This window comes from Urocitellus parryii, chromosome X (assembly GCF_045843805.1).
Source record: "Urocitellus parryii isolate mUroPar1 chromosome X, mUroPar1.hap1, whole genome shotgun sequence".
In the NCBI taxonomy this organism is placed as follows: Eukaryota; Metazoa; Chordata; class Mammalia; order Rodentia; family Sciuridae; genus Urocitellus; species Urocitellus parryii.
In genome coordinates, this window is record NC_135547.1 from 115,881,258 (window position 1) to 115,906,589 (window position 25,332).

General features: G+C 31.3%; 1 protein-coding gene across 4 annotated transcripts in view; it reads right to left on the reverse strand.

Moving 5' to 3' along the window:
- Positions 1-25,332, reverse strand: part of Cnksr2 (connector enhancer of kinase suppressor of Ras 2) — a 262,226-nt gene that overhangs the window by 96,591 nt on the left and 140,303 nt on the right. For all 4 annotated transcript variants that reach the window (XM_077794034.1, XM_077794033.1, XM_077794032.1 and 1 more), the window contains 2 exons: positions 18,386-18,519; positions 13,512-13,723 (listed from right to left, as the gene is read on the reverse strand). In XM_077794034.1, coding sequence (XP_077650160.1) covers positions 13,512-13,723; positions 18,386-18,519 — 346 coding nt within the window. The remainder of the gene's footprint in view (positions 1-13,511; positions 13,724-18,385; positions 18,520-25,332) is intronic.

Sequence of the window (25,332 nt, forward strand, 5' to 3'; positions counted from 1 at the left end):
CTTAAAAGAGCATATTATAGGGATACTGCTACAACGATGTTCATAGCAGCACAATTCACAATAGGTAGTCTGTGGAACCAACCCAGATGCCCTTCAATAGATGAATGGATAAAAAAATGTGGCATCTATACACAATGGAGTATTACTCTGCAATAAAAAATGACAAAATCATGGAATTTGCAGGGAAATGGATGGCACTAGAGCAGATTATGCTAAGTGAAGCTAGCCAATCCCTAAAAAACAAATGCCAAATGTCATCTTTGATATAAGGAGAGCAACTAAGAACAGAATAGGGAGGAAAAGCATGAGAAGAAGATCACCATTAAACAGGGACGAGAGGGGGGCGGGAAAGAGAGAGAGAATGGAAATTGCATGGTAAAGGTAGGAGATCCTCATTATTATACAAAAATTACATATAAGAGGAAGTGAGGGGAAAGGGGAAAAAAACAAGAGAGAGAAATGAATTACAGTAGATGGGTTAGAGAGAGAAGATGGGAGTGGAGGGGAGGGGAAGGGAGGGGGGATAGTAGAAGATAGGAAAGGCAGCAGAATACAACATACACTAGTATGGCAGTATGTAAAAAAGTGGATGTGTAACCGATGTGAATCTGCAATATGTATACGGGGTAAAAATGGGAGTTCATAATCCGTTTGAATCAAATGTATGAAATATGATATGTCAAGAGTTTTGTAATGTTTTGAACTAATAAAAAATTAAAAAAATTAAAAAAAGAAACTATGAACAGAACATCCAAGAATTATGGGATAATATGAAAAGACCAAATTTAAGAGTTATCAGAATAGATGAAGGAGCAGAGATACAAATCAAAGGAATGCACAATCTTTTCAATGACAGGATAGCAGAAAATTTCCTAATCCTAAAGAATGGAATGGTAAATCAAATACAAGAGGTTTACAGGACCGCAAATGTACAAAATTACAGCAGACCCACACCAGGACACATTATGAGGATGACTAACAAACAGAATAAAGATAAGATCATAAAGGCTGTGAGAGAAAAAAAATCAAATTACATATAGGGGGAACCAATTCAGATCCCAACTGATTTCTCAACCCAGACCCTCAAAGCTATTAGGTCCTGGAATAATATATTTCAGGCTCTGAAAGAAAATGAATGTCAACCAATAATTTTGTATCCAGCAAAGTTAATTTTCAGATTTGAAGATGAAATTAAAACATTCCATGATAAACAAAAATTAAAAGAATTCATAACTAGAAAGCCTACATTACAGAGCATTCTCAACAAAATATTCCATGAGGATAAAGTGAAAAAAAATGAGAACCAGTAAGGGGAGGATCTACACTAAAGGGACATTCAACCAAATGAGAAACTTAGACAAATCAAAAACAAGAAAAAAATCAAAATGACAGGGAATACAAATAATATCTGAATAATAACCTTGAATGTAAATGGCCTAAACTCATCCATCAAAAGACAGACTGGCAGACTGGATTACAAAGCAAGACCCAACAATATGCTGTCTTCAAGAGACTCACTTCATGGGCAAACACATCTACAGGCTGAAGGTGAAAGGATGGGAAAAAACTTATTACTCATATGGATTGCATAAACAAGCAGGGGTTTCCATTCTCATTTCAGATAAAGTAGATCTCAAACCAAAGTTAATCAGAGGAGACAAAGAAGGACATTTCATACTTTTCAAGGGAAGTATATATAAGCAGGACATAACAATTATAAATATTTATGCCCCAAACAATGGACCATATAAGTACATCAAACAAACCCTTCTCTATTTCAAGAGTCAAATAGACCACAATATGATACTATGAAGGCAATATTAGGAGGAAAATTTATTGCACTGAGTGCATTCATTAAAAGAATAAAAAGCCAACAAATAAATGACCTAACACTTTATCTCAAAACCCTAGAAAAAGAAGAACAAATCAACACCCAAAGCTGTAGAAGACATGAAATAATTAAAATCAGAGCTGAAATCAATAAAATCAAAACAAAAGAAACAATTGAAAAAATTGATAAAAAGTTGGTTTTTTGAAAATTTAAATAAAATAGATAAACTCGTAGCCATGCTAATGAAGAGCAAAAGAGAGAAAACTCAAATTACTAAAATACAAGATGAAGAATAAAATATCACAATGGACATGTCTGAAATACAAAAGACAATTAGAAGCTATTCTGAAAATTATACTCTAATAAAATAGAAAATATTGAAGACATTGACAAATTGCTAGAGATATAGGACCTACCCAATCTGAATGAGGGGGTCATACATGATTTAAACAGATCTATTTAAAGTAATGAAATAGAAAACGCCAACAAAAGCCTAACAACCAAGACAAATCCAGGACCAGATAGATTCTCAGCCCAAGTTCTACAAGACTTTCAAAGAAGAATTAACACTAATACTCCTCAAAGTATACCATGAAATAGAAAAGGAGGGAACCCTTCCAAACTCATTCCATGAAGCTAATATCACCCTGATACCAAAACCAGACAAAGACACATCAAGGAAAGAAAACTTCAGAGCAACATCCCTGATGAATATAGATGCAAAAATTCTCAATAAAATTCTGGCAAATCACATATAAAAGCATATCAAAAAGATAGTGCACCATGATCAAGTGGGATTCATCCCAGGGATGCAGGGTTGGTTCAACCTACAGAAATCAATAAACATAATTCATCAATATTAATAGACTTAAAAACAAGAATCATGATCATCTCAATAGATGAAGAAAAAGCATTTGGAAAAATACAGCACATCTTCATGATCAAAAACTAGAAAAACTAGGGATAGTAGGAACATACTCAGCATTTTAAAAGCTATATATGCTAACCCCAAGGCCAGCATCATTCTAAATGGAGAAAAATTGAAAGCATTCCTGCTAAAAACTGGAACAAGACAAGGATGCCCTCTTTCACCACTTTTATTCAACATCATCCTTGAAATCTAGCCAGAGCAATTAGACAAAATAAAGAAATTAAAGGGATACAAATAGGTAAAGAAGAACTGAAACTATCACTATTTGCTGATGATATGATTCTATACCTAGAAGATCTCAAAAATTCCACCAGAAAACTTCTAGAACTAATAAATGAATTCAGCAAAGTAGCAAGATATAAAATCAACACTTATAAATCAAATGCATTCCTATACATCAGAAATGAATCCACTGAAAGAGAAGTTAGAAAAACTACTTCATTTACAATAACCTAAAAAAAATACCTGGGAATCAATCTAACAAAAGAGGTGGAAGACCTCTACAATGAAAACTACAGAACACTAAAAAAAAATTGAAGGAAACCTCAGAAGATGGAAAGATCTCCCATGCTCCTGGATAGGAAGAATTAATATTGTCAAAATGGCCACAGTACCAAAAACATTATACAGATTGAATGTAATTCCTATTAAAATCCCAATGACATTCATCATAGAAATAGAAAAAGCAATCATAAAATTAATTTGGAAAAATAAGAGACTCAGAGTAGCTAAAGCAATCCTTAGCAAGAAAAGTGAAGCAGGAGGCATCATAATACTAGACCTTAAACTATATTATAGAGATATAGTAACAAAAGTGGCATGGTATTGGCGTCAAAATAGATTTGTATACCAATGGTACAGAATAGAGGACACAGATACGGTTTCAAAAACATTTACTGAGAAAAGATAGCCTATTCAACAAATGGTGCTGGCAAAACTGGAAATCCATATGTAGCAAAATGAAATTAAACCTCTATCTCTGACCCTGCACAAAAATTAACTCAAAGTGGATCAAAGACAACCTCTCTCACTACTGGACAGGTCTTTCAAACAAAATCTAAATAAGGAATCTTTAGAACTAAATAATACAATAAATAATTTAGACTTAACAGACATATATAGAATATTTCATCCATCAATGAGCAAATATACTTTCTTTTCAGCAGCACATGGCTCCTTTTCTAAAATAGATCATATCTTATGCCACAAAGCAACTCTTAGTAAATAAAAAACAGAGATAATACCCTGCATTCTATCAGACCACAATGGAATGAAATTAGAAATCAATGATAAAATAAAAAATAGAAGCTATTGCCATTGGTATTTGGGTATTTAAGAGGAGCTGCAAACACCCATTTCAGCATTTTCCAAAATGTGTTCAATAAAACATTAGTTCCATTAGAAAACTTAATAAGTTTAGATGATGATAAAGAAGAAGAGGAGGGAAAAGAAAAAAGGAGGAAGAAGAAAAAAGGATAAGGAGATTATAATTCAGTGCAGAAATATTTGGGAAACAATAAGCATCCAAATTCAACAAGACTTTCAAAGCCATTAATCTCTAAGACCAGATAAAGCATACAGAGTTTCCAAACTTATTTAACCACCTGACCTTTCTTTAATAAACTCTCTTTCATAATAAGTGATCTGAAAAACATACTAAGGAAAATGCTGAATTACTTTAAACTATATTGTAACTTGTAAGTTAACACTAAGAGTTCTATTTAAATTTTATATAGCTGCCATTTATTATATATTTTTTCTATAGGGGAAATGAATTTTGATTTCAAGTAGGGACAATTGTACCACACTTCATCTTCCAGAGGATGTCATGATTATGTTTTCTATTGTAGAGCAAGTTTAGTCATTCTAGACACTCACAACCTTAATACTACTTCTACCCATAGAATATGCTGAACATGAATAAATGTCGGTATATCTTGGAGGGGCAATAACTACCCAGGTTCTTTGGATTAGAACAACAATAGTAAGGTAATCATCCCTGTGTCATATAATTTCTCTGATTTTGATTTTCTATTATATGCTTCTGGATTCAATTTATCTGTAAATCAATTATTCTTAAGTTATCCAGGTTTTTAAAAAAATTATTTAATTTGTTCTTTTTAGATATACATGAAAGGTAATCATCCCTGTGTCATATAATTTCTCTGATTTTGATTTTCTATTATATGCTTCTGGATTCAATTTATCTGTAAATCAATTATTCTTAAGTTATCCAGGTTTTTAAAAAAATTATTTAATTTGTTCTTTTTAGATATACATGAAAGTAGAATGTATTTTGACATATCATACTTACATGGAGTATAACTTATTCTAATTAGGATCCTATTCTTGTGGTAGTACATGATGTGGAATTACCCTGGTTATGTATTCACATACAAGGCTAAGAAAGTTACATCTGATTAATTCTACTGTCCTTCCTATTCCCCTCCCTCTCCCTTCCCTTTGTTCGCCTTTGTCTAATCCAATGAATTTCTATTCTTCCCCTCCCCACCCTCCCTTGTTTTGGGTTAGCATCCACATATCAGAGTGAACATTCACCCTTTGGTTTTTTGGGACTACCTTATTTCACTTAGCATGATCTATTCCAGTTCCATCCATTTACAAGAAATGCCATAACTTCATTCTTCTTTATTAGTGAGGGTTTTTCAACAGTGGCATTGTTGATCACTTTTTTTTTTTTTTTTGGTACCAAGGATTGAACCCAGGGGCACTTAACCACTGAGCTACATCCTTAGCCCTTTTGTTGTTGTTATTATTATTTTGAGACAGGGTCTTGCTGTGTTGGTAAGGACCTTGTTTAGTTGTTGAGGCTGGCTTTGAACTCAAGATCCTTTTGCCTTAGCCTCCTGAGTTTCTGGGATTACAGGTATGAGCAACCATGCCTGGCTGATCATTATTTTTTGTTGCGGATTTCCTATGAGGTTTGGTACTGTTTTTGGCCTCTACCCACTAAATGCCAGTAGTACCCCGCCTTCCCTAACTGCTATGACTGTGTAACCAAAAAGTCCCTAGAAATTGCCAAATGTCCTCTGAGGTGGGGAATAATGACCTCAGGTGAGAATCACTAAATTAATCTCTATTCTTGGGTTTTCAATTCTGTTGATTAATTTATTTGAAGAGTTTCTTTTCTCCTCAAATAGGTGCATCAGCTTTGTTATTTGGTTTGATAATCTTTCCATTTTATCCACATATTAATATTCTGGAACTTTACTTAAACCTCCTCTTTCTTAATCTTACTGTTTTATCCAGTATTTAGTTACCTTTAATTCTTTCAGAATAATAATTTCTTCCCAGGTTTCATTTCTTTAAAAGTTTCCATTTTGTTTATTTACATGTTATTTTTCTCCTTCTTTATTTTAGTTACTCACCTAAAACTTTAAAAATTTATGAGAACTGAATTATTTTCAGATTCTGAGAGGTTACAATGGTCCTTCTGGCCCAGAGTATAACTTGATGGTTTCTGTAGTGGAGTTTAAGAACACTTAGGTAGTATTTTGTGGCATTATTAGCTATATGAATATTCTTACTTTTACTTTTGCAAATCTAAACCAAAAGAAAACAAAAAGTTATATTCCTTTTTCTTTTAGCTGCTCAAACTTAAATAGTTGGTTATTGGCTTGGTAGTGGGACAAAACATGAAGGAATACTTATAGCCTTTTTGTCCCTTAATAAGTCTTTCCATAGGAGAGAAGCAAGTGCTAATTTGATCCATCAACACTTGAAAATCTTTGGGACATTTTTATTATTTTTACTTATGAGAAGCAATAATATGCTATCTAGGCACCATTTCTTCAGCACTTTCTATGTAGCAAGAATTTTGCTAAGTACTAGACACATTATCTCATTTAATCCTCATGAAAACACTATGAGTAGTACTGTTATCCCATGTTTGCAGATAATGAAACAAAATTTTAGGGAAGTGAAATTTCACTTAAACTCAAGATCAATTGAGCTATTAAAAGCCATATTGTGACACCAATTTCTGATTTCTCTGACCTCAAAACTTACGTTTTGTCTATTCCCATCAGTAAAATTGTACAAATTAAGGAAGAGTGCCTTCCCTAGATGATCATTTTAATTTTTACATTAGAAACAGACTATTTTCTATTTCTATGTCAAAATATTTCTGCACTGTTTTTCTATCAATTACAAGATCCACTATCATCATTATTAGCTTGACGCTCAAAATTATTTGATTAAGAATTCCTATGAGTATAGTGCATATGTCATATCTCTGCATTTTTGATTCTCTCATTTCTATTTCTATGGTTATTTTTTCTTTGGGAATAGTATATATTACTTGAACAAAGAAATATCCTGTTGTTAGAATCCCATTCAGCTAGTGAATGACAACTAAACTTTTACCTGGTAAGGAACACTACATTAATAAAATCACAGAAAAGAGAGCAGGCTTCTATTCTTCAGGAAAAAGAAAAGTGTGAATGTGTTGTGTATAATCGATCCTTTAATAAGTGTATGAAATAATGCTATTAAGTATATTTTAACTGCCCAAAAGACAGAATGAATTTGTAAAACAAAGAAAAATGCATTGCTGAAATATGGTGAGAGACCCTGGAACCTAAGACACTATCCTCACTTCATATTCAGTTTATAATGTCATTGCTTATAGGACTTTCATCATGCCACTGTAAGTCACTCAAGTCATTTGTTATTCACATGGATAAAAGGGACAGAGTACTTGATTTTATCTTGTCCAAAAGACTCAAGTTGAAAATGTTCAGATATAAAGTTATAGATATTAATTTTACCCAATGCAATGTATGCAAAAAACATTTGTGAAGAGCACTGCTAAAATGCCAACTTTGCATTCATTCATGTGCTTTTTGTGAAGTACCATAAATTTACTGAAAAGTAAATAAGAAAATGTTTAGATTCCTATCTTCAAACAATACTGTTCTTGTGATTCTATCATAAAGATATTTCCCTCCAATTTTTTAAAAATATTTTTAGTTATACATGGACACAATATATTTATTTTGTTTATTTATTTTTATGTCATGCTGAAGTTCAAACCTAGTGCCTCACATGTGCAAGGCAATTGCTCTGCCACTGAGCTACAACACCAGCCAATTTTCCTCCATTTTTTTTTAAATTGACTACTTATGTCCACAAGGAACTTAACCAGGTGTGTCTATCTTTTAGCATGTTTCTATGCCTAGAAATGTGCTATCATGGAATACCAAGGACAAGAAGTCCATGGACAGAAAAAGGGAAGTTGATGGGAAATATTTCCATTCTATTTTTTTCCCCTTTCCCCTCACAAACTCTTATATGTAATTTTGTGTAACAATGAGGGTCTCCTTCCATTTCCATACAGTTTCCCTTCTCTCTCCCTTTCTCTCCCCCCACTCGTCTCTGTTTAATGTTAATCTTTTCCTCATGCTCTTCCTCCCTGTTCTGTTCTTAGTTGCTCTCTTTATATCAAAGAAGACATTTGGCATTTGTTTTTTAAGGATTGGCTAGCTTCACTTAGCATAATCTGCTCTAATGCCATCAATTTCCCTGCAAAATCCATGATTTTGTCGTTTTTTAGTGCTGCATAATAAGAAATTGACAAGTAACTGATATCAAATTGAACATTTACCTTTGAAGCCTGAGTAGATGTGACCAATTAAAGGGATTTAATACTATTTTACCCTTTCTATTTTCATATTAAAGTTTCTGTAATAATGACAATAAAGTAAACACCTAATATACTGGGCACTAAGGCAGTTTATAATTCATTTTATTGAATTCTCATAAAACTCTTATGAGGAAGATATTATCACAAATGATAAAACTGAGGTCTAAAGTAATAGTCTTAGGGTCACTCTGGAGTAGTAGATGACAGAATTACCAAGCATGGCTGATGGTATAGTCATGATAGTAACCACTAATTAATGTTGTTTCCCTACTAGCATCTGTATGTCCAGAAATTATTCTTGTCTATAATATTAGGAAAGTAAGATAAATTTTATGCTTTCTGACTTCAAAAGTGTATAATATAACACATTGTTGCTCATTTTACCCCTCAATTTATCACCCTTCTCCAAATATCATCAGGGCTATATCTAAGTAAATGCATGCTCATTACAGTACCAGTAAATACAAAAACAACAACAGCAACAACAACAAAACCAACCCCATATACAATAACAGACAAAACCAGACCTAGGTCTTCTTGCCTGAAATATAATTTTTGAATTTGGAAGGAGTAATGAAATTTTTGGTAATTATTTTTTTTTAAGAATTTGAAAAATTATTTTTAAACCACATTTAGCTAGCTATTGTCACTAGTAAGGTCAACAATCACCCATGGGTACTTAACTGCAGCTCTATCATTACTAGATGGGTAGATTATTCAACCTCTCTGTACTTCATATTTCTTATTTGTAAAACAAGAATTTTATTAGTATACACCTCATAGGGTTGCTGTGAGGATTAAATGGGCTAATGACCTTTCAAATGTTTAGAACAGTGCTGGATGTACATAAAAGCTTAACAGATGTTATTTATTTATTTTCTAAAAGGGTCATTTACTATCTGTCCATATTGCACTTTTCTAATTGTTTATGGTGAATATGTGTACTTTAAATGCACTCTTAACAACCAAAGGGTTCGTAGTATAAAATGAGAACCTGTTTAAACAACAGTTTTTAAAATCCACAAATATTTGTCTTTACATCTGTGCTTCTTTGTCATTGTGTTTAATAACAGAGTTTCCTTGATTTTTTAAAATTTTTTTTCTTTTTTATTTTTTTATTGGTTGTTCACAACATTACAAAGCTCTTGACATATCATATTTCATACATTAGTTTGAAGTGGGTTATGAACTCCCAATTTTACCCCAAATGCAGATTGCAGAATCACATCGGTTACATATCCACAATTTTACATAATGCCCTATTAGTAATTGTTGTATTCTGCTACCTTTCCTATCCCCTACTATTCCCCCCTCCCCTTCCCTCACATCTTCTCTCTCTACCCCCATCTACTGTAATTCATTTCTCTCCTTGTTTATTTTCCCATTCTTCTCACAACCTCTTATATGTAATTTTGTATAGCAATGAGGGTCTCCCTTCATTTCCATTCCTTGATTTTTAATACATATAAATGTATATAGGGCTGGGGATGTGGCTCAAGTGGTAGCGCGCTCGCCTGGCATGTGTGTGGCCCGGGTTCTATCCTCAGCACCACATACAAAGATGTTGTGTCTGCTGAAAACTAAAGAATAAATATTAAAATTCTCTCTCTTTTAAAAACAATGTATATAAATACATATTATATACATTTATTATATAAATATAACATACATTTATTTTTTTTAAAAAATTTAATTGTTGATAGACCTTTATTTTATTTATGTATTTATATGTGGTGCTGAGAATCGAACCCAGTATCTCACACATGCCAGGCAAGTGCACTACTGCTGCATCCCAGCCCCAGCCCTAATATACATTTATCATATAAAGTATATGTAAATATAACAAACATAAAATATATATGTATATAGAACATATATATACATACAACTTTATACATACACTATATATAACTACATACACACACACATTGTTATGGTTTATGAGATGTCCTCAAAAAGCTCATGTGTTAGACAATGCAAGGATATTCAGAGGTGAATTGATTGGGTTATGAGAGCTTTAACCCAATCAGTGAATTATTCTCCTAATGGGTGTCAAGTGAGTGGTAACCTGAAAGCAGGTAGGGTGTGGCTGGGGGAGGTGGGCATTGGGGGTGTGCCTTTGGGGCAAATATTTTGTATCTAGAGAGTGGAGTCTCTCTCTGCTTCTTGATCTTGTCCTGAGCTGCTTCCCTTTACCATACTCTCCGACCAGACCATGATGTCCTGCCTCATCTTGAGCCCTGAGGAATGGTGTAGGTTGTTTATGAACTGAGACCTCTGAAACCATGTTCCCCCCAAAAAACTTTTATTCCTCTAAACTTTTTCTTATAATGTTTTTCAGTAACAGTAACAAAAAAGCTGACTAAAACACACACATACACAATTTTAAAATATGAACATATTAATACATATACAACCCAAAGTATATATTCTTATACTGGTAACTGTGTCATGGTCCTCTTTTGCTTCTCAAAATTTTACCTAGGCTCATAATCTTAACTTTAAACTTTCTCTGAATAGAGAGGTAATTTGTGAAGTTAATAGGAGAATAATGGTGGCTAAATTCAAATACTTCAAGATAAGGGCATTTGTAACTAAGAACTAAATTGACAGTTATAAGGATAAAAAACTTATATACTGCATTTTAAGGTATCACACAAGTAAAAAGAAGTTACATTAATATCAAATCTAGAAAATACCAAATATGAACTTTATGGTTTTTTGCAATACATTTAAAGATGATTGTAAATTTTCATCATCATAATTTTCAAATACAAGAGAATACTGTCATACTTGGTGGTCCACATCATGATACTACTTTATAAGTTAAATAAAGAAGTTATTATTGATTATAAAGGCTGGAAGTAATTTGTATTAAGGCTTTTAGGGTCTAGCTGAGAGATTTATGCAAACCCTTCCTCTCAGACCTAGGTTTTGAAGAGGTACCAGGTATTTGGTGGAGATGACTAGCATTTAGAAATGCTGGATAATGACTATTCATCATTCATAATCCAGCATAAATGTCATGCTTGCTTATGTGATTTCACAGGTAGACTATGGTGTTTCAATTCCTGGGCTATGTAGCATTATGTGTATATACTTAAAGTGATTGCAATGCAGATATGTTTCTCCTCTTGGGTTATGCCTATCTTCCATGTAGAATTTATGTTTTACTCACAGTTATGACCAACTTTATGTATATAAAATACTAGCTGAACAAGTTGACAAATGAATTAATCTTTGGGAAATTATGGCCACAATACTGTAACTGAATAGTAGATTTATTATCTAGCCTCTGATTTTGGAAAATTAAATAAATTTAATTGTTGACTAAAAAATCTTTCAAGTTGTGCCTGCACATCTTCACTGAAGTATCTACAAGTGTCTACCTTGAAGATTTTGATTAAATAAACTATTATATAGTAAGATTATATTTGTTTCAGGTTCAAAAGTTTACTTCTTTATCCCTCTTTTAAGCATATACATATTTCTTTTTAAAATCAAATATCTATAGGCTATCTAAATTTCTAAAGTTAAAACAGTATTCTATTTTATTGAGAATATGATTTATAGAAAAAAAAACTGTACTAGTACTTTAAACTGCTGTTGAATATGACAATTATAGCTATTCTATAAGAACCTAGTAAATATATTTTATAAGGTCATGAGTAATGAATCAATTACTTCATTTGGTGACTAGAATTTCCCCTTAAATGCAATGTTCATTTACTTCCAAATAAGTAAAAATATCCAGAAAGTTCTGGGATATAAAAAGAGAAGAGTTGATATACTTTACTGTCTATCTAATAACAGGTGGTCAACATGTACTTGTGGAATGAATAAAAATATACATTATGTCATGGAATGCAGAAAGTGATAAGAAAGATGGCAGGACTCTCTACTGTAGGTTTACAATATAATAGGAGAGAAAAAGGTGCAAATACCTTTCATATACAACAGTTCAAAATAACTGTCACCAAAGTTATGTGACTGAGGAGTTATGCTAAAATATCATCACTTATTTGTATAAAAAGCACATGTACAAACAATCACAAAGAAAATTAAGTATGATTCCTATTCTTTAAGATTACTTTGGTCAAAACTTTTCATACATAATTATTACCAGAGAACCACAAAGAAATAAGACATGCACAAGAAAAAATTACTGCTATTTTTGTGACCAAAGGAGGAAGGTACATGGCTGTAGCAAACAATTGAAGAGGGTAGGTAAAAAGAGAGTGTTTAAAACAACTTCCATTCTTTATAGCTCTTAGTGATCAAGTTTAGACTAATGAGCAAGAATCCTGTCCTTCCCCAAAGCATAAACTCCTCAATGAAAATGATTAATTTAAAAACTGGAAAGGAAGGAACACAGTCTTCCAATTAAATCCATTCATTCTTGCATTAGGACCATAGGATTTATTACATTAGGCAACTGTATCAAAAAATATTGCAGACACGTGGTATCAATTTTAAATATTTGTGACCTGATTACATTCCTGGACATGCATGGAAAAGCAAGAGTCAGAGATAGAAAAACAATTCCAGGTACATGGTAACTTTGGGCCCATCTTGCCTTAAATACAGTATGTCTATTCTATTTAAAATCTACTTCAACTTGAATGTCAGTTTAATTTTACAGCTTCTTAAAAATACAAAAACTGAGATGAGATTTCCCCCAGAAAAGCTTATCTAAAGATGTTTTTAATCCATGAGAATTAAGAAGACAATTTTATTTCAAAGAAGTCATGTTTGAAGTAAGTGTTCATTAAAAATGATAAAGCCCTTGAATTATTTTAATTTGGCAACATATAACAAAAGAAGTACTTGTGATGCTACAAAGATTTTCATAAACCATTATGAGCTAAAATGTAACTTGCTGTTCTCTCTTATTGTTGGAAAATCTAGAGTAATTTTTAATGTCATGTCATATTGCTGATATTTCACTTAGAAGCACATGATAGATACAGATTAATAATAAAGATTCAAAAGCAATCAAGTAATTTTCACAGCCCCAAAACTTATGAGAGGAAATTGTGATTCCCATGTTAGACATAGTGTCATGTAAAAATAAGAACTCTCACCATAAGTTGGAGTGCTTTCTCGTCTTCCTTGACTACTTGATCTTCCTTTTTCATATTCATAGCAATACAAGACAGTATCTTCTTCAACAATGTTAAACCTCTTTCGGTATTCCTGATCCAGAAATGAATTTGGTGATTCAGATCCTTTATGCACTGGCTTGCCCACCATATGTCCTCTGAGGTCTTCACAAGGAAGGTTTCCTTTTTCATCCCTAAAGAAAATTGTTAGAGTAAAGGAAAAGGATGTAGAAAAGTGTTAGGGGGGTAAAATGGGCAGAGTTTTTAAAATGCTAATAATAAACTTCCTATACAATATATCTCCTGTCTTTTTTTTTTTAATGTGTATGGTGCTGGGAATCCAACCCAGGGCCTTGTGCACACAAGGCAAACACTCTACCAACTGAACTATATCCGTAGTCGCTGATCTTTCCAAGTTTTCTTTGAAAATTAAAGGAGGCTGAGGCAGGAGGATTACAAGTTCAAAGCCATCTTCAGAAATTTAGTGGGCCTAAGCAACTTAGAGAAACCCTGTCTCTAAATAAATAAATAGGCTGGGGATGTGGCTCAATGGTTAAGACTCTCTGGGTTTCATTCTTTATTCAAAGAAAGAAAGAAAAAGAAAATTATAGGAAAACTTTTAATTATTCCTATTTTGCAAGAAAAAAATTCTGAGACTCAAGTTAAATGACTTGTCTAATAAATGACGTAGCTAGAAATGGACCATGGATCTTTTAACTATTGCTTGAGTTCATTTTTCACTGGAAAATCTCATCCATAGGAAATAATTTTAGCATATAAATTGCTCTAGTATTCAAGTCACTATGTATACTACTAACAATGTTATTTTAACCATATGCCTTTTTTTTCTGCCAGATTACCTAACTGATTTTTTGGTAAAATGTGTGCTACTTAAAAACAAAGATGTATATAAGATTTATCACTTACATAACGAATATCATGGTGACAGAAACCAAATTAGCCCTGTATAAATTGGTATTGTAGTGACTTCAAACAGCATGTCATTAATTTAAGACTCTTAGGAGACTTGAGAAAAAATATGTATCTTAACACATCAGTAATGCTTCTTGTGGAGAGATTTATAAAACATGGACTTTAAGAATGGGATATATGGGGTTTCCAAAACCTATTACTTACATAGTACTTGATGATTAGGATCATGATGAATGGCGTTTTGATAGAAATATTCTGTTTAGGATTGGTTAAGCTGAACCTTGTTTATGTTATGAAATATTTCACTAATTACCTGTGCATTCATTTTAAAAAAAGCTTGTCTTCTAAAGTATAACTAGGAATGTAAATGCAGTATTTCTTCACTTATGGATCACAAATCAGTGTTATTGAACCAGAAAAAGAATTAATTTTATGTTAAGCTCTAGGGCTAAAAATCTTAAAGATGTAGAAAAACTGAAATATAAATATATAAATATATATGTATGTGTATATATATATATACATACACACACATATACACATATATATTTATCTAAGGCCCATTATAATTTATACAATGGTGATGAGTTTATAAAAGTAATGTTATTTCCAAAATATGTGTCTCAGAGCAAAAATCTATATTTTTTTGCATCAGTGCGAAAATGTTTAGATGTCTAAAATGTAGGGAACTATATTCCCAGTACTTTAAATATGGAAAAAGTAATAAACAATATTCTTAAGACAGACTAAACTGAATCAGTAAGATGTCTTATAATTTAACCCATCACAAGATGAGGTTTATATTTATATTGACATTTACTCTTTTATTTTCTAAAATGATTGCTTATAACCAAAATATGCCTATATAGTTCTTAGGCAATGAGAAGAAAATAAATATAAAAATTCATTCAGAATTTCATTTTCAATTAGCTGAAAGCTTTCCTGAACAAATTGCCTGGCACTTTTTGTTACTCTATCAAAAAGAAATCGACACTACGATTAGCCTGGAAACAGCTCTAATGAATTCATGGCACTGGACTAAGGTTATGCCTACCTATAAATGGGCAAACTTTTCTATCAGGCCTGTGACATGAATACTAATGTAGCTGAGATCAAGGGTGATTCAAATCCATTAATTCACCTTGCTATATGTATATGAACACAGCCAGTGGCAGAAAGTTTGAAGGGCTGATATTTTCTACCATATAATGATATGAAGAAGTGTCTTAGATCAACAAGGCAGATGTGTTAGACATGTCTATATGGCACTAAAACAATGCTAAGTTAAGAAAAGTAAAAAAGAAGCCCAACTTTCCAGTGGAATGAGTTGATATGTTTACGAGTATGTGTGCATGTATATGTGTGAGTTGTGTATATAAGTGTGTGTATAGTATGTACTCATGTAATGAATCCCTGAAGAACTCAATGTATTAATTCATTGTACTATAAACATTTTAACTGTTCTTAAATTAAACCTTTATAAAATATGTAATAAATCTACATTTTGACCTAGAAAGGATTTAAGAAAGGATGAAGATAACATTGCTTTAGTGGACACATAGTAGAGTTAATTTGGTTAAATATAAAATGCACAATAAATTACAATAATTTAGCATATAGTCACAAGGCATAATAAAATTCCAAGCAAATCTCACATACTTTACATACATGAGTGTTTTCAGTTTTAGAGGAAAAGGCATGTTTATAGTCACTTTTTTACTTTTTGTTTTTTACTGGAATAAATACGTTTGAAAAATTTAATGACATAAAAAAATCTAAACTTAATGACTAGTTGTACCATTTTAAGTTGCTTTTTATTAAGATGAGAACCCTTTTTGTTTATTTAAAATCCAAATGAAAACTGCAAAAGGTTTTATGACTATAACTTCAAGTCAGACCAAAACATGCAGATGATTTACATAATGTTGTGGTTCAAAGGGGCTTTGATGCATGGGCTGTTCTGATTGAAGTATCAAAAGACTGACTGAGTAAATACTAATATGACTCAAAATGTCTTTAGAATATTCTACTAAATTATATACTGACCAAATAAAAATCAATTGAGATAATATATACTACTTTTATGAATTTTACTGAAAAGTATGGAGCTTTCAGTTTATCCTGATAAAACAATGACCAATATGTTGACATTTCAACTTTTCTAATATTTTTAAATAGTGTGTTCAAGCTTTTTATTGACTTAAAATATCTTCACCATACTCACGAGGACAGGACTGGTTCATTTTACTGTTTTGTTTATCTAAAGTGTATCTTAAATCCTATTTGTCTTGGAGATCATTTCCTTTTAACAAATTCATCCCTAACCCAAGTGAATAGGAAAGAACATTTAAAAATTGTGGAAATTTGTTAAGAAACATTTTTAAAATATTTATCTTTAAATATAGTCCTCTGAAGGATAAGGCTTGTTACATAATCATTTGCACTGAAATATAAATATTTTCAATGAAAATGAAAACCATAAAAAGTAGCTTCCTATTTTTTTCAGTGCTTCTCATGCAAGAGTATTCAGAAAATCTGACACTGTTTTAACAGAATTAAAATGTAACTTATATTTTTACTCATGTTGGATAGATCTGTACATCTGATTGTAAATTGAACATAAGATTGCAAATTACACAATGGAAAGACTTATGAAATGTCAATTATTTTTTTCTATAATTTATTTTTCCACAACTCCATTTAATTCTCAAAAATAAGAATCTATGTGTATATACATACTGGTTATAGTTTTATTACTAGATGACAACATAGTATTTGTGGATATGTCATATTGCCATATAGCATTTAGATTATATAACATCAGTATTATTGTATTTAATAGAATAAATATCTCTGAAACACTACGTATACTAATACAACATACACTAGTATGGCAGTATATAAAAACGTGGATGTGTAACTGATGTGATTCTGCAATCTGTATACAGGGTAAAAATGAGAGTTCATAATCCTCTTGAATCAAATGTATGAAATATGATATGTCAAGAGCTTTGTAATGTTTTGAACAACTAATAATAAAAAATAATGAAAATTAAACATGAGGAGTTCAATTATTTTCTATACAGAAGAAATTTAATATTAAGTACTGCTTAGTAATAACAGAACTTAAATTATTATTTTTGAGTGACTGCAGAATTAATTTAAGAATTGAATCAAATTCTTTCTGATTGGTGTTTATTATTCCCAATACTGATGGCCCTTTCCATAATTTTTGTATTCACAAGCTAGATATCAGAATGCTTTTGGATAGAATGCATTATGGCACGAAGATGTAATCTTTCACTCCTGCCAGGAATTTCTTATAAAGTCTAGAAATGAAATGGAGATTCAGCCCCAAGAAATTTAGACAATAGAATTTAAAGGCAATTCGTTTTCTTGTAAACACTATTGCCTGAAGAAAATATTAATGAACTAATAAAGTAAAACCTCTAGATACTAAGGCATTGGGGGGAAAACACTCTCCCTCTTCTCCTCTTCCTCATCATTAAAAAGTAATCCCTCTATATATTTAAGAAAGTATAAATGTTCTCTATAAACGCTCTTTTTTGAAAAAATTGAAATGCTTCAAACTAGACTGAGATATTCTCAGCTTCTTAGCCAGAATGCTTCACTTACTTTGTACTTATTAAAATAATTGTTACTTAATATTACCTTCCTCTTCTTTCTTCTAAGAGATAAGGAGGATAAGATATTTAATGCATACTAAATATTTAATACAAATTAGTTACTGCTATTATTAACCAACCAAAGTTTGTTCACTATAATGGGAATGATTTTCAAAATGTATTCAGAATTCCTGAAAAAGTATTCACAGCGTTCCTCAAGAGTTGACTTTGTAGTTTATATGCTATTAGTTTAATCTTTAAGTAGAAGTTGCCTAGAACAACATGATAGTTTTATACCTGGGAATATATGGTTCTGCAGGTGGAGGGGGAATGTAGAGATCCTGGAGGGCAGAACTGTCTCTCTTGGTGGGGGTACTGATGGTGCTGGAAGGCGTGGCAACACTGCTTGTGGGACTTCTAGGTATAAGAGGCTGGTTAAAATGAAAAAGAAAATACATACACACACAAACAACACAAAACAACAACAACAATGACACATAGTTATCATTTTAAAATGATCTATTTCTGCAAAGTTTTTGAACTTGGCTGAAATCAAGAAGGATGTTATTTAGTACATGGATATTCCTTTGAGTCTCCAAAAATAAATGATATATATTAGAGGTTACTTCTTAGTTCCCAACTCACCTTTTCCTGTGATCTAACCACCTAAAAGCTAATTATGAGGGAAAAAATTACCATGTACTGTTTTATAATGGGAAGATTTATCTCATAGTCAGAACCTTATTTAAATTAACTTTGTCAGAATCCCACTTTCGAAAGAAAGATAACAAAGAGTAATTCATAGAAGAATTAACTTGCTTACATCTTGACTGATATACAAGAGAGCTATTTCAGATCTCACCAAAAAAAAAAAAACAAAAAAAACAAACAAACAAAAAAACAAGCTCCACTCTTAGGTTTGTAGAATGTCATAGATTCTCAGAGAAGGCAACAAAAGTGGATTATGAAAGACCAATATGAGACAGCATTTTCTAGGAAAATGTACCTTTTTCAGTCAATATAAACATAGCTAGCTGTCTCCTTAAACTCATTTTATGGTACATCTTCAAAAGTATGGTTATTAATGTAACACAATCATTTCACCTTTCATAGGCACACACATTTATCTCATTTTAAATAATCTTCAGTTGCATATTGATAGATCTCAATTTCATGTTTGTATATACACAATGAATAGGAGTTTGTTTACTTTTATGTTAAGAGACTGTATATATTGAAGTAAGCCATACATCAGGATGCATTAAAAGCATCCCAATTCCAAACTTCACAGCATTTGTAAATAATCTTGTAGTTCAAGAAATTATCCTAAAGTGAGATAAAAATTCACAATTTTTAATGTTTCTCTTACAGATCTTACTGATTAACTACACATACAATTAACATTAAAAATAAGAATTTCTGTGCAATCTCAAATACCAAAGTAATGATCACAAAATGAACTGCATCTCCTCATGACAATATGTTGCCATTTTAGCCAGTATGAAAACACTTTAGTATATCTAGATAGACCCACAGTTCTATTATTTAACATGCATTTTGGACATTCATATAATGGCATAGTACAACTATTTTATATTGCAACAATACTTTTGTACAGATAAACAAAATTTGTTCAAAAAGCCAAGGATAAATACAGTGGAAAGTACAATGCAGGTCACTGGGATAGACTACATAGTTTAAGACTCATTTCATGATTTTTCATGTTCCTTGTTACACAGCTCACCTTAAAAGCTTGCAATCAAACATCCTGCCAAAATGATGGTTAAGTTTTAATCTATGTGAAATATAAATTAAAGAAAAAGAGAGAGAAGGGAAAAAGGGAATGATAATGTATTTTGGGGCTTTACAAATCCATCTCATATGATGTTAAAGTTAGAATCTTTACATACTAATTCAAGAATTTTAAGAAATTATGAAGGTGTACAGTAAAGACTACTATGGTAAACAATACTGATTTCTGAAAACAGAGTCCAGTTAAGCTATGCCTGTCCTTTAGGAGCAAAACTCTTGGCAACAGGAAATCTTAAGATTATATAAGTAATCAGAGGAGCCACTTATACTGATGAACACCATGAAGCCTAAAGGAACAACTGCATTATTTTGAGGTTGTGTTGCACACCTCTGCAATAGATCGTTGAATAACATGTTTAGAGATAACATGTTTATGTTCAGTGTTACATCTATGTAATCTATAGTCACTATTATGTGACTGTTTATAGTTGTTTTCCTCTCTGTAAGTATAACTTGGCTCTAAATGTAGATGACACTAAATAATAAGTCTGATGAAAATTTCACCATAATAGAAATGCAGTAAAGAAAAATTTTGTTACACAGTATATTATTTTCCAATAATTTAAAACTGATGCACTGACAGAAAAGCTAATACTCAATATGCTTTTAAAATGCTCCAATAGATCTCTTACTTTAAAATATCTTAAAACTTCATACCAAGTTTTAAAGTATAAGCTTTTAAAAATAATCTACCACACTTATTTGTCTTTCTACAATTTTAGTGTCACTTTTTCTAGTTTGAGGATTTCTCTCCTTTTCTTCCACCATCTACAGAACTGTGTGTTACTTTTCTTGGGTAGTACCTATCATCTTCTCCCCAAACAAGAAATAAGGGAAAAAACAGTAGTAGTAAATGGTTACAAGTATATTCAACATATTCCTTAAGTATCAGATAAAAACTAATAAAATATTATATTTTGCCTGGACTATTACCAGGATGGTCAACCTATGGTACCTGTACCTTTTCCTTTCTAGGAAAATTCAATATTAACCATGTCAACTTGCTTCAAATTGCTATTTTTCAAGGTTTCTATTTTCAGCAAGGAGTTGCTACTAGCATCATCAGTTAATATGATTAGCTAAATTGGCAAATACAGAGAGAAAAAAGACTTTAAAGTATTTGAATAGATAAAAGATTTGATTATGTCAAGCTGGTTCAATTAAAAAAACTTGTTTTTACAGAGAAAAAAAGAATTAGTCAATCCTGTTGTTTAACTAAACTGGTTTCATATTTTATTGACTGGTAAATCATAGAAAATATTTCAACTAGTTTCTCAAGTAGTTATATAATCTAGCTTATGTATATGCTTAATTACCAAGTGAAGTTCATAGTAAATTATTCAATATATTCAGTATATTTCTGTTTACTTATCATGCTATTATTGTCAAGATAATAAAGATGAGAAAGTAGTCATTCTTTTTGAGAACAACATTTTTTATACCAGGAATTGAACCCAGGGATGCTTAACCACTGATGTACATCCTCAGCCCTTATTTTATTTTTTATTTTGAGACTGAGTTTCACTAAATTGCTTAGGGCCTTGCTAAATCGCTGAGGCTGGCTTTGAATTTGCAATCCTCCTGCTTCAGCCTCTCGAGCCTCTGGGATTATAGGTGTGCACTGCCACGTCTAGTTAGAGTTTCATTTAAAAAAAACAACTCAGACATTAGGCAAGGGGGAAAATACAGTATGTTAAATTAGAAGCTTCATGAGAAAATAAAAATAGATTCTTAACCCAAAAGAACTCTGGGAAGATTTAAGATTATAATCTCTTAAAAATTTTAATGGTGGAAAAGAGTGCAAACTTAAATGACTAAAGAATGAAAAAGGCATTAAAGAACTCTAGAAAGTTAGGTAAAACTGAATCACAGAATGAATGATGCAATTAGCTGAAATTATCAGTGAGAAATTCTTATTTAACAAGCAGCATTAAAAATACACCTACCACCAATAATCATTCATGTGAAAATACACAGATTATAACAAACATAGTTTCCCTCAACTCAAAAATGGAGTTCGCTTAGCAATTTAATAAGCATATTCCTTAGATTATAAAACTAAATAAGAGTATAATAATGTAAAAAGAGAGTGTCTCTTATCCTAGCAACATTTACTTTTGATAATTTGTCCATAACATAACAAAAACAGTTACCATTGTACTATAAAGGGTTTCCAAATTAAGAAAAAGTGCAGTAATAAAGGGTAATATTCTTTTCTTTTACCATTTTGACATTCTGACCCTATATTGGTAAAATCTGTATGGGAAGAGAATTATGAACTACCAACATTTATGTATAAAACACAAGAGTATTACTTTAGGACTGCACCTTATTATTCAAGTAAGCATAAAGCTTCAGTATAGCCTGATCCACTATGGCAATCAAGTATGATGTAGATCCATTATGAATCCCATCCAAAGTGGTTTATTTCCTTGGAGGATCTGGTCATATCATTTATTTGTCATTTCTAAATGATCCTTGTGACATAAAGCTCTCCTTGTACATATTCAATGAGGCGCCAACAGCAAAGACACATTTGCATGTATGTTGTTAAAAACAAATCTGATAGATTTTGAGGGGACACTGACATTTATCTCTATAAATGTTCAAATTCTAAGTAATCTAATGCATCATCTTTAAACATATATTTATAATCCTAGATCAATTAATTATAACTTACTGCTGTCAACAGGACTCAGAGATCTTTTAAGTAAAACTTACATACACATTTTCATAGTATCAATTTAAACTATATAAACACTTTAAATTTGTATCTTAAAATATGATATGGCACAAATCTGCCTCTAGATCATAAGCAATAACTTTAGCAATAATATCCTACTCATCCAGCTTAAACATCATTGGAAGATTGTGATTGTTCCAAAAATTGAACTTCAAGCTTTTGTAAGGAATCAATGAAATCTCACTTTAAATACTCTGATGGCTCACGTCTTATCTTTGTGCCTCCCAATTCTAATGTCTCTAAGATAACTGAGCACTTCTGGGAAGGATTCTGTACCTCTGAAACCCATATGGTCGTAAAGACTATGGAAAAAGAACTTCTATATATAAGGAAATCTCTTGGCAAGAGATGTTAAAATGTAAATTTAGTTGTCTTTCTGTATAGAAAGTGACCCAGCTTTGATAAGAACCATAATAGTCTCGAAAGAAACAACAATATAAAGAATGACCTCAACTTTAAAGATTAAAACACTATGTTACGTAGTTAGCTTTAAAAGTCACTGATGCCGAGATCACATAGAGTTTGATTTTGCCTTCTGGGGGTGAGGATACCCACTGAGATACAAATGATTACATCAAATATAAACCTGGCCATTTATTTTATTCACTCTTGGGAACAAACACAAACAAGTGGATCACAACACCCCAATATTCTAAAACAGGACTTTTATACAAGACCTTACTCAGTTTAGACACATTATAATTCCCCAATACTAGTATCAGAACACTACTTTATATTAACAACTCTTTCCTTAATCATCTAAACAAATGTCCACAGAAAATGTATTCTGGATTTTTGGAAGGCAAGAATTTGTGTACAAATTGTAAGTTTCTTTATCATGTAAAGAATGTTAGATCTAATTTGGAAAATTACTCAATACAGTTTTTCCTGGCCAAACTTTTCTTAAGTAGTAAATTATTTGGAACTTAAGCAAGGGAAGCGCATGTATTCAACATTGTCCCATTCTCAGTTATTTCATAGCTTCTTTTAGAATTCAAGCTTATAAATACAAAAGATTTGAGTCTTCTTTTGTAAATATGTAACTTTATTTTCTATTTTACTACAAAGAAAACAGATATTTTTCTGACCATAGATTCAATCAGGAAATCATATTTGCCTATGTTAAAATACAGATATATGAGCATAAATATATGTATGGAATAACACAATATATAACTAATATAGACTTCAGAGTCACCGTAAAAAAATGTCTTTTTTTTTCACCAAATCAACTTTTGCACACTGTATTGAGTCTAACACTCATATATTAATTATGTGATGTCCAATTTTATGAATATAATTAAACTGCAACATCTTTCAAATTACAGTAAACATCATTTTTAGGATATTAATTTAAAAAGTATGGCTAATATTTTCATTATTAGTTGATTATTTGTTGTCATTGCTAACTGTAAAAGCATTTGACTCAAAAACACAAATGTGACTTAAAATTCTTTAATTGATTTACTTAAAGATTGGTGAGTTAAAAGCTGATATGACAATTGCTTGTAGCTATTTGCTAATTCGAACATGTAAAACATAACAACTGTTATTGTCTTCTAGTTAGCACAATTACATTTTTTAAAACGCATTTTTCTCTAGTGTCATATCTAATATTAGTTTTTGTCCTTTTCAAAACATGCTGTTAAAATAAAATTCTCAGAAACATATAAACTTTCTGTCACTAATTTTTATTTCAGTCACACCAACCCATAACTTAGATATTGAAATAAATTTTATTGCTACTTTTGTGTTTTGACTTTTATGGAATAAATTTAACCATTCATATCTGTATATAGTTGAAATGTAATGTCATCAGCATTCTCCAGTTGTTACACTAATTGACAGACAAAGTTTAATGTTAGGATTATTTTCTATTTCTGTTTTTGCTCAAAGGTGTTTAAATATCCTGTAAAAATGTCATTGAGGTAATACTAAACAATACAATTTAAATAGAAAAGCACAAAAATCACACAAGTAACTATGGTATCAACATAAGAAATTTATGTATTGGAATACAGTTTAAGAATATAATTCTAATTATACAGCTAATGTAACAATATCTAAATCAGTTTGTTGAATTCCAGCATTGTTTTAATGATTATTTATGAGATGCATTCTGCTCCCAAAAAACTGGATTATTAAATTTACAAAAATCACTGATTCCCAGTGATAATTTCAAGGAACTTTCAGTGTCTAGCTAATAGTTCAAGATATTTCTTTTAAAAAGAAATGATACTTCCCATGCATGCTATTACACGTACTAATTTAAAATATCCAATATACCTTGAGGTTTATCCACAGTTCCCTGGAAATTTTTTTCATCAAATTAGAACTTGACCATAAACAATCAACATGCTTACCTAAATCCAGGAAATTAATAAAGGGTGCAATTAAGTTTGAGAAATAGTTCCCAGAAAGCAAGGAATCCCTTGCTTCTTACAATAAAGATTCTACCTCAAGTAAAATGTCTCTGCCATTTATGAAAGTATGCAAATAACAGAATTAAAACTTTCAAATATAATTAAATCTGCTTGTAGTATTTAATTAAAGAATTTTTAAGTCCTTCAGTTCTATCACATATGTTTGAGAAATCAGAAATTTTTCAGAAGAGCTGCCAAATTTTATGAAATGTACTGATGAAATTGCTCTGTGAGTATGAAGTTGAATTGTATGCTTTTGTTTATTT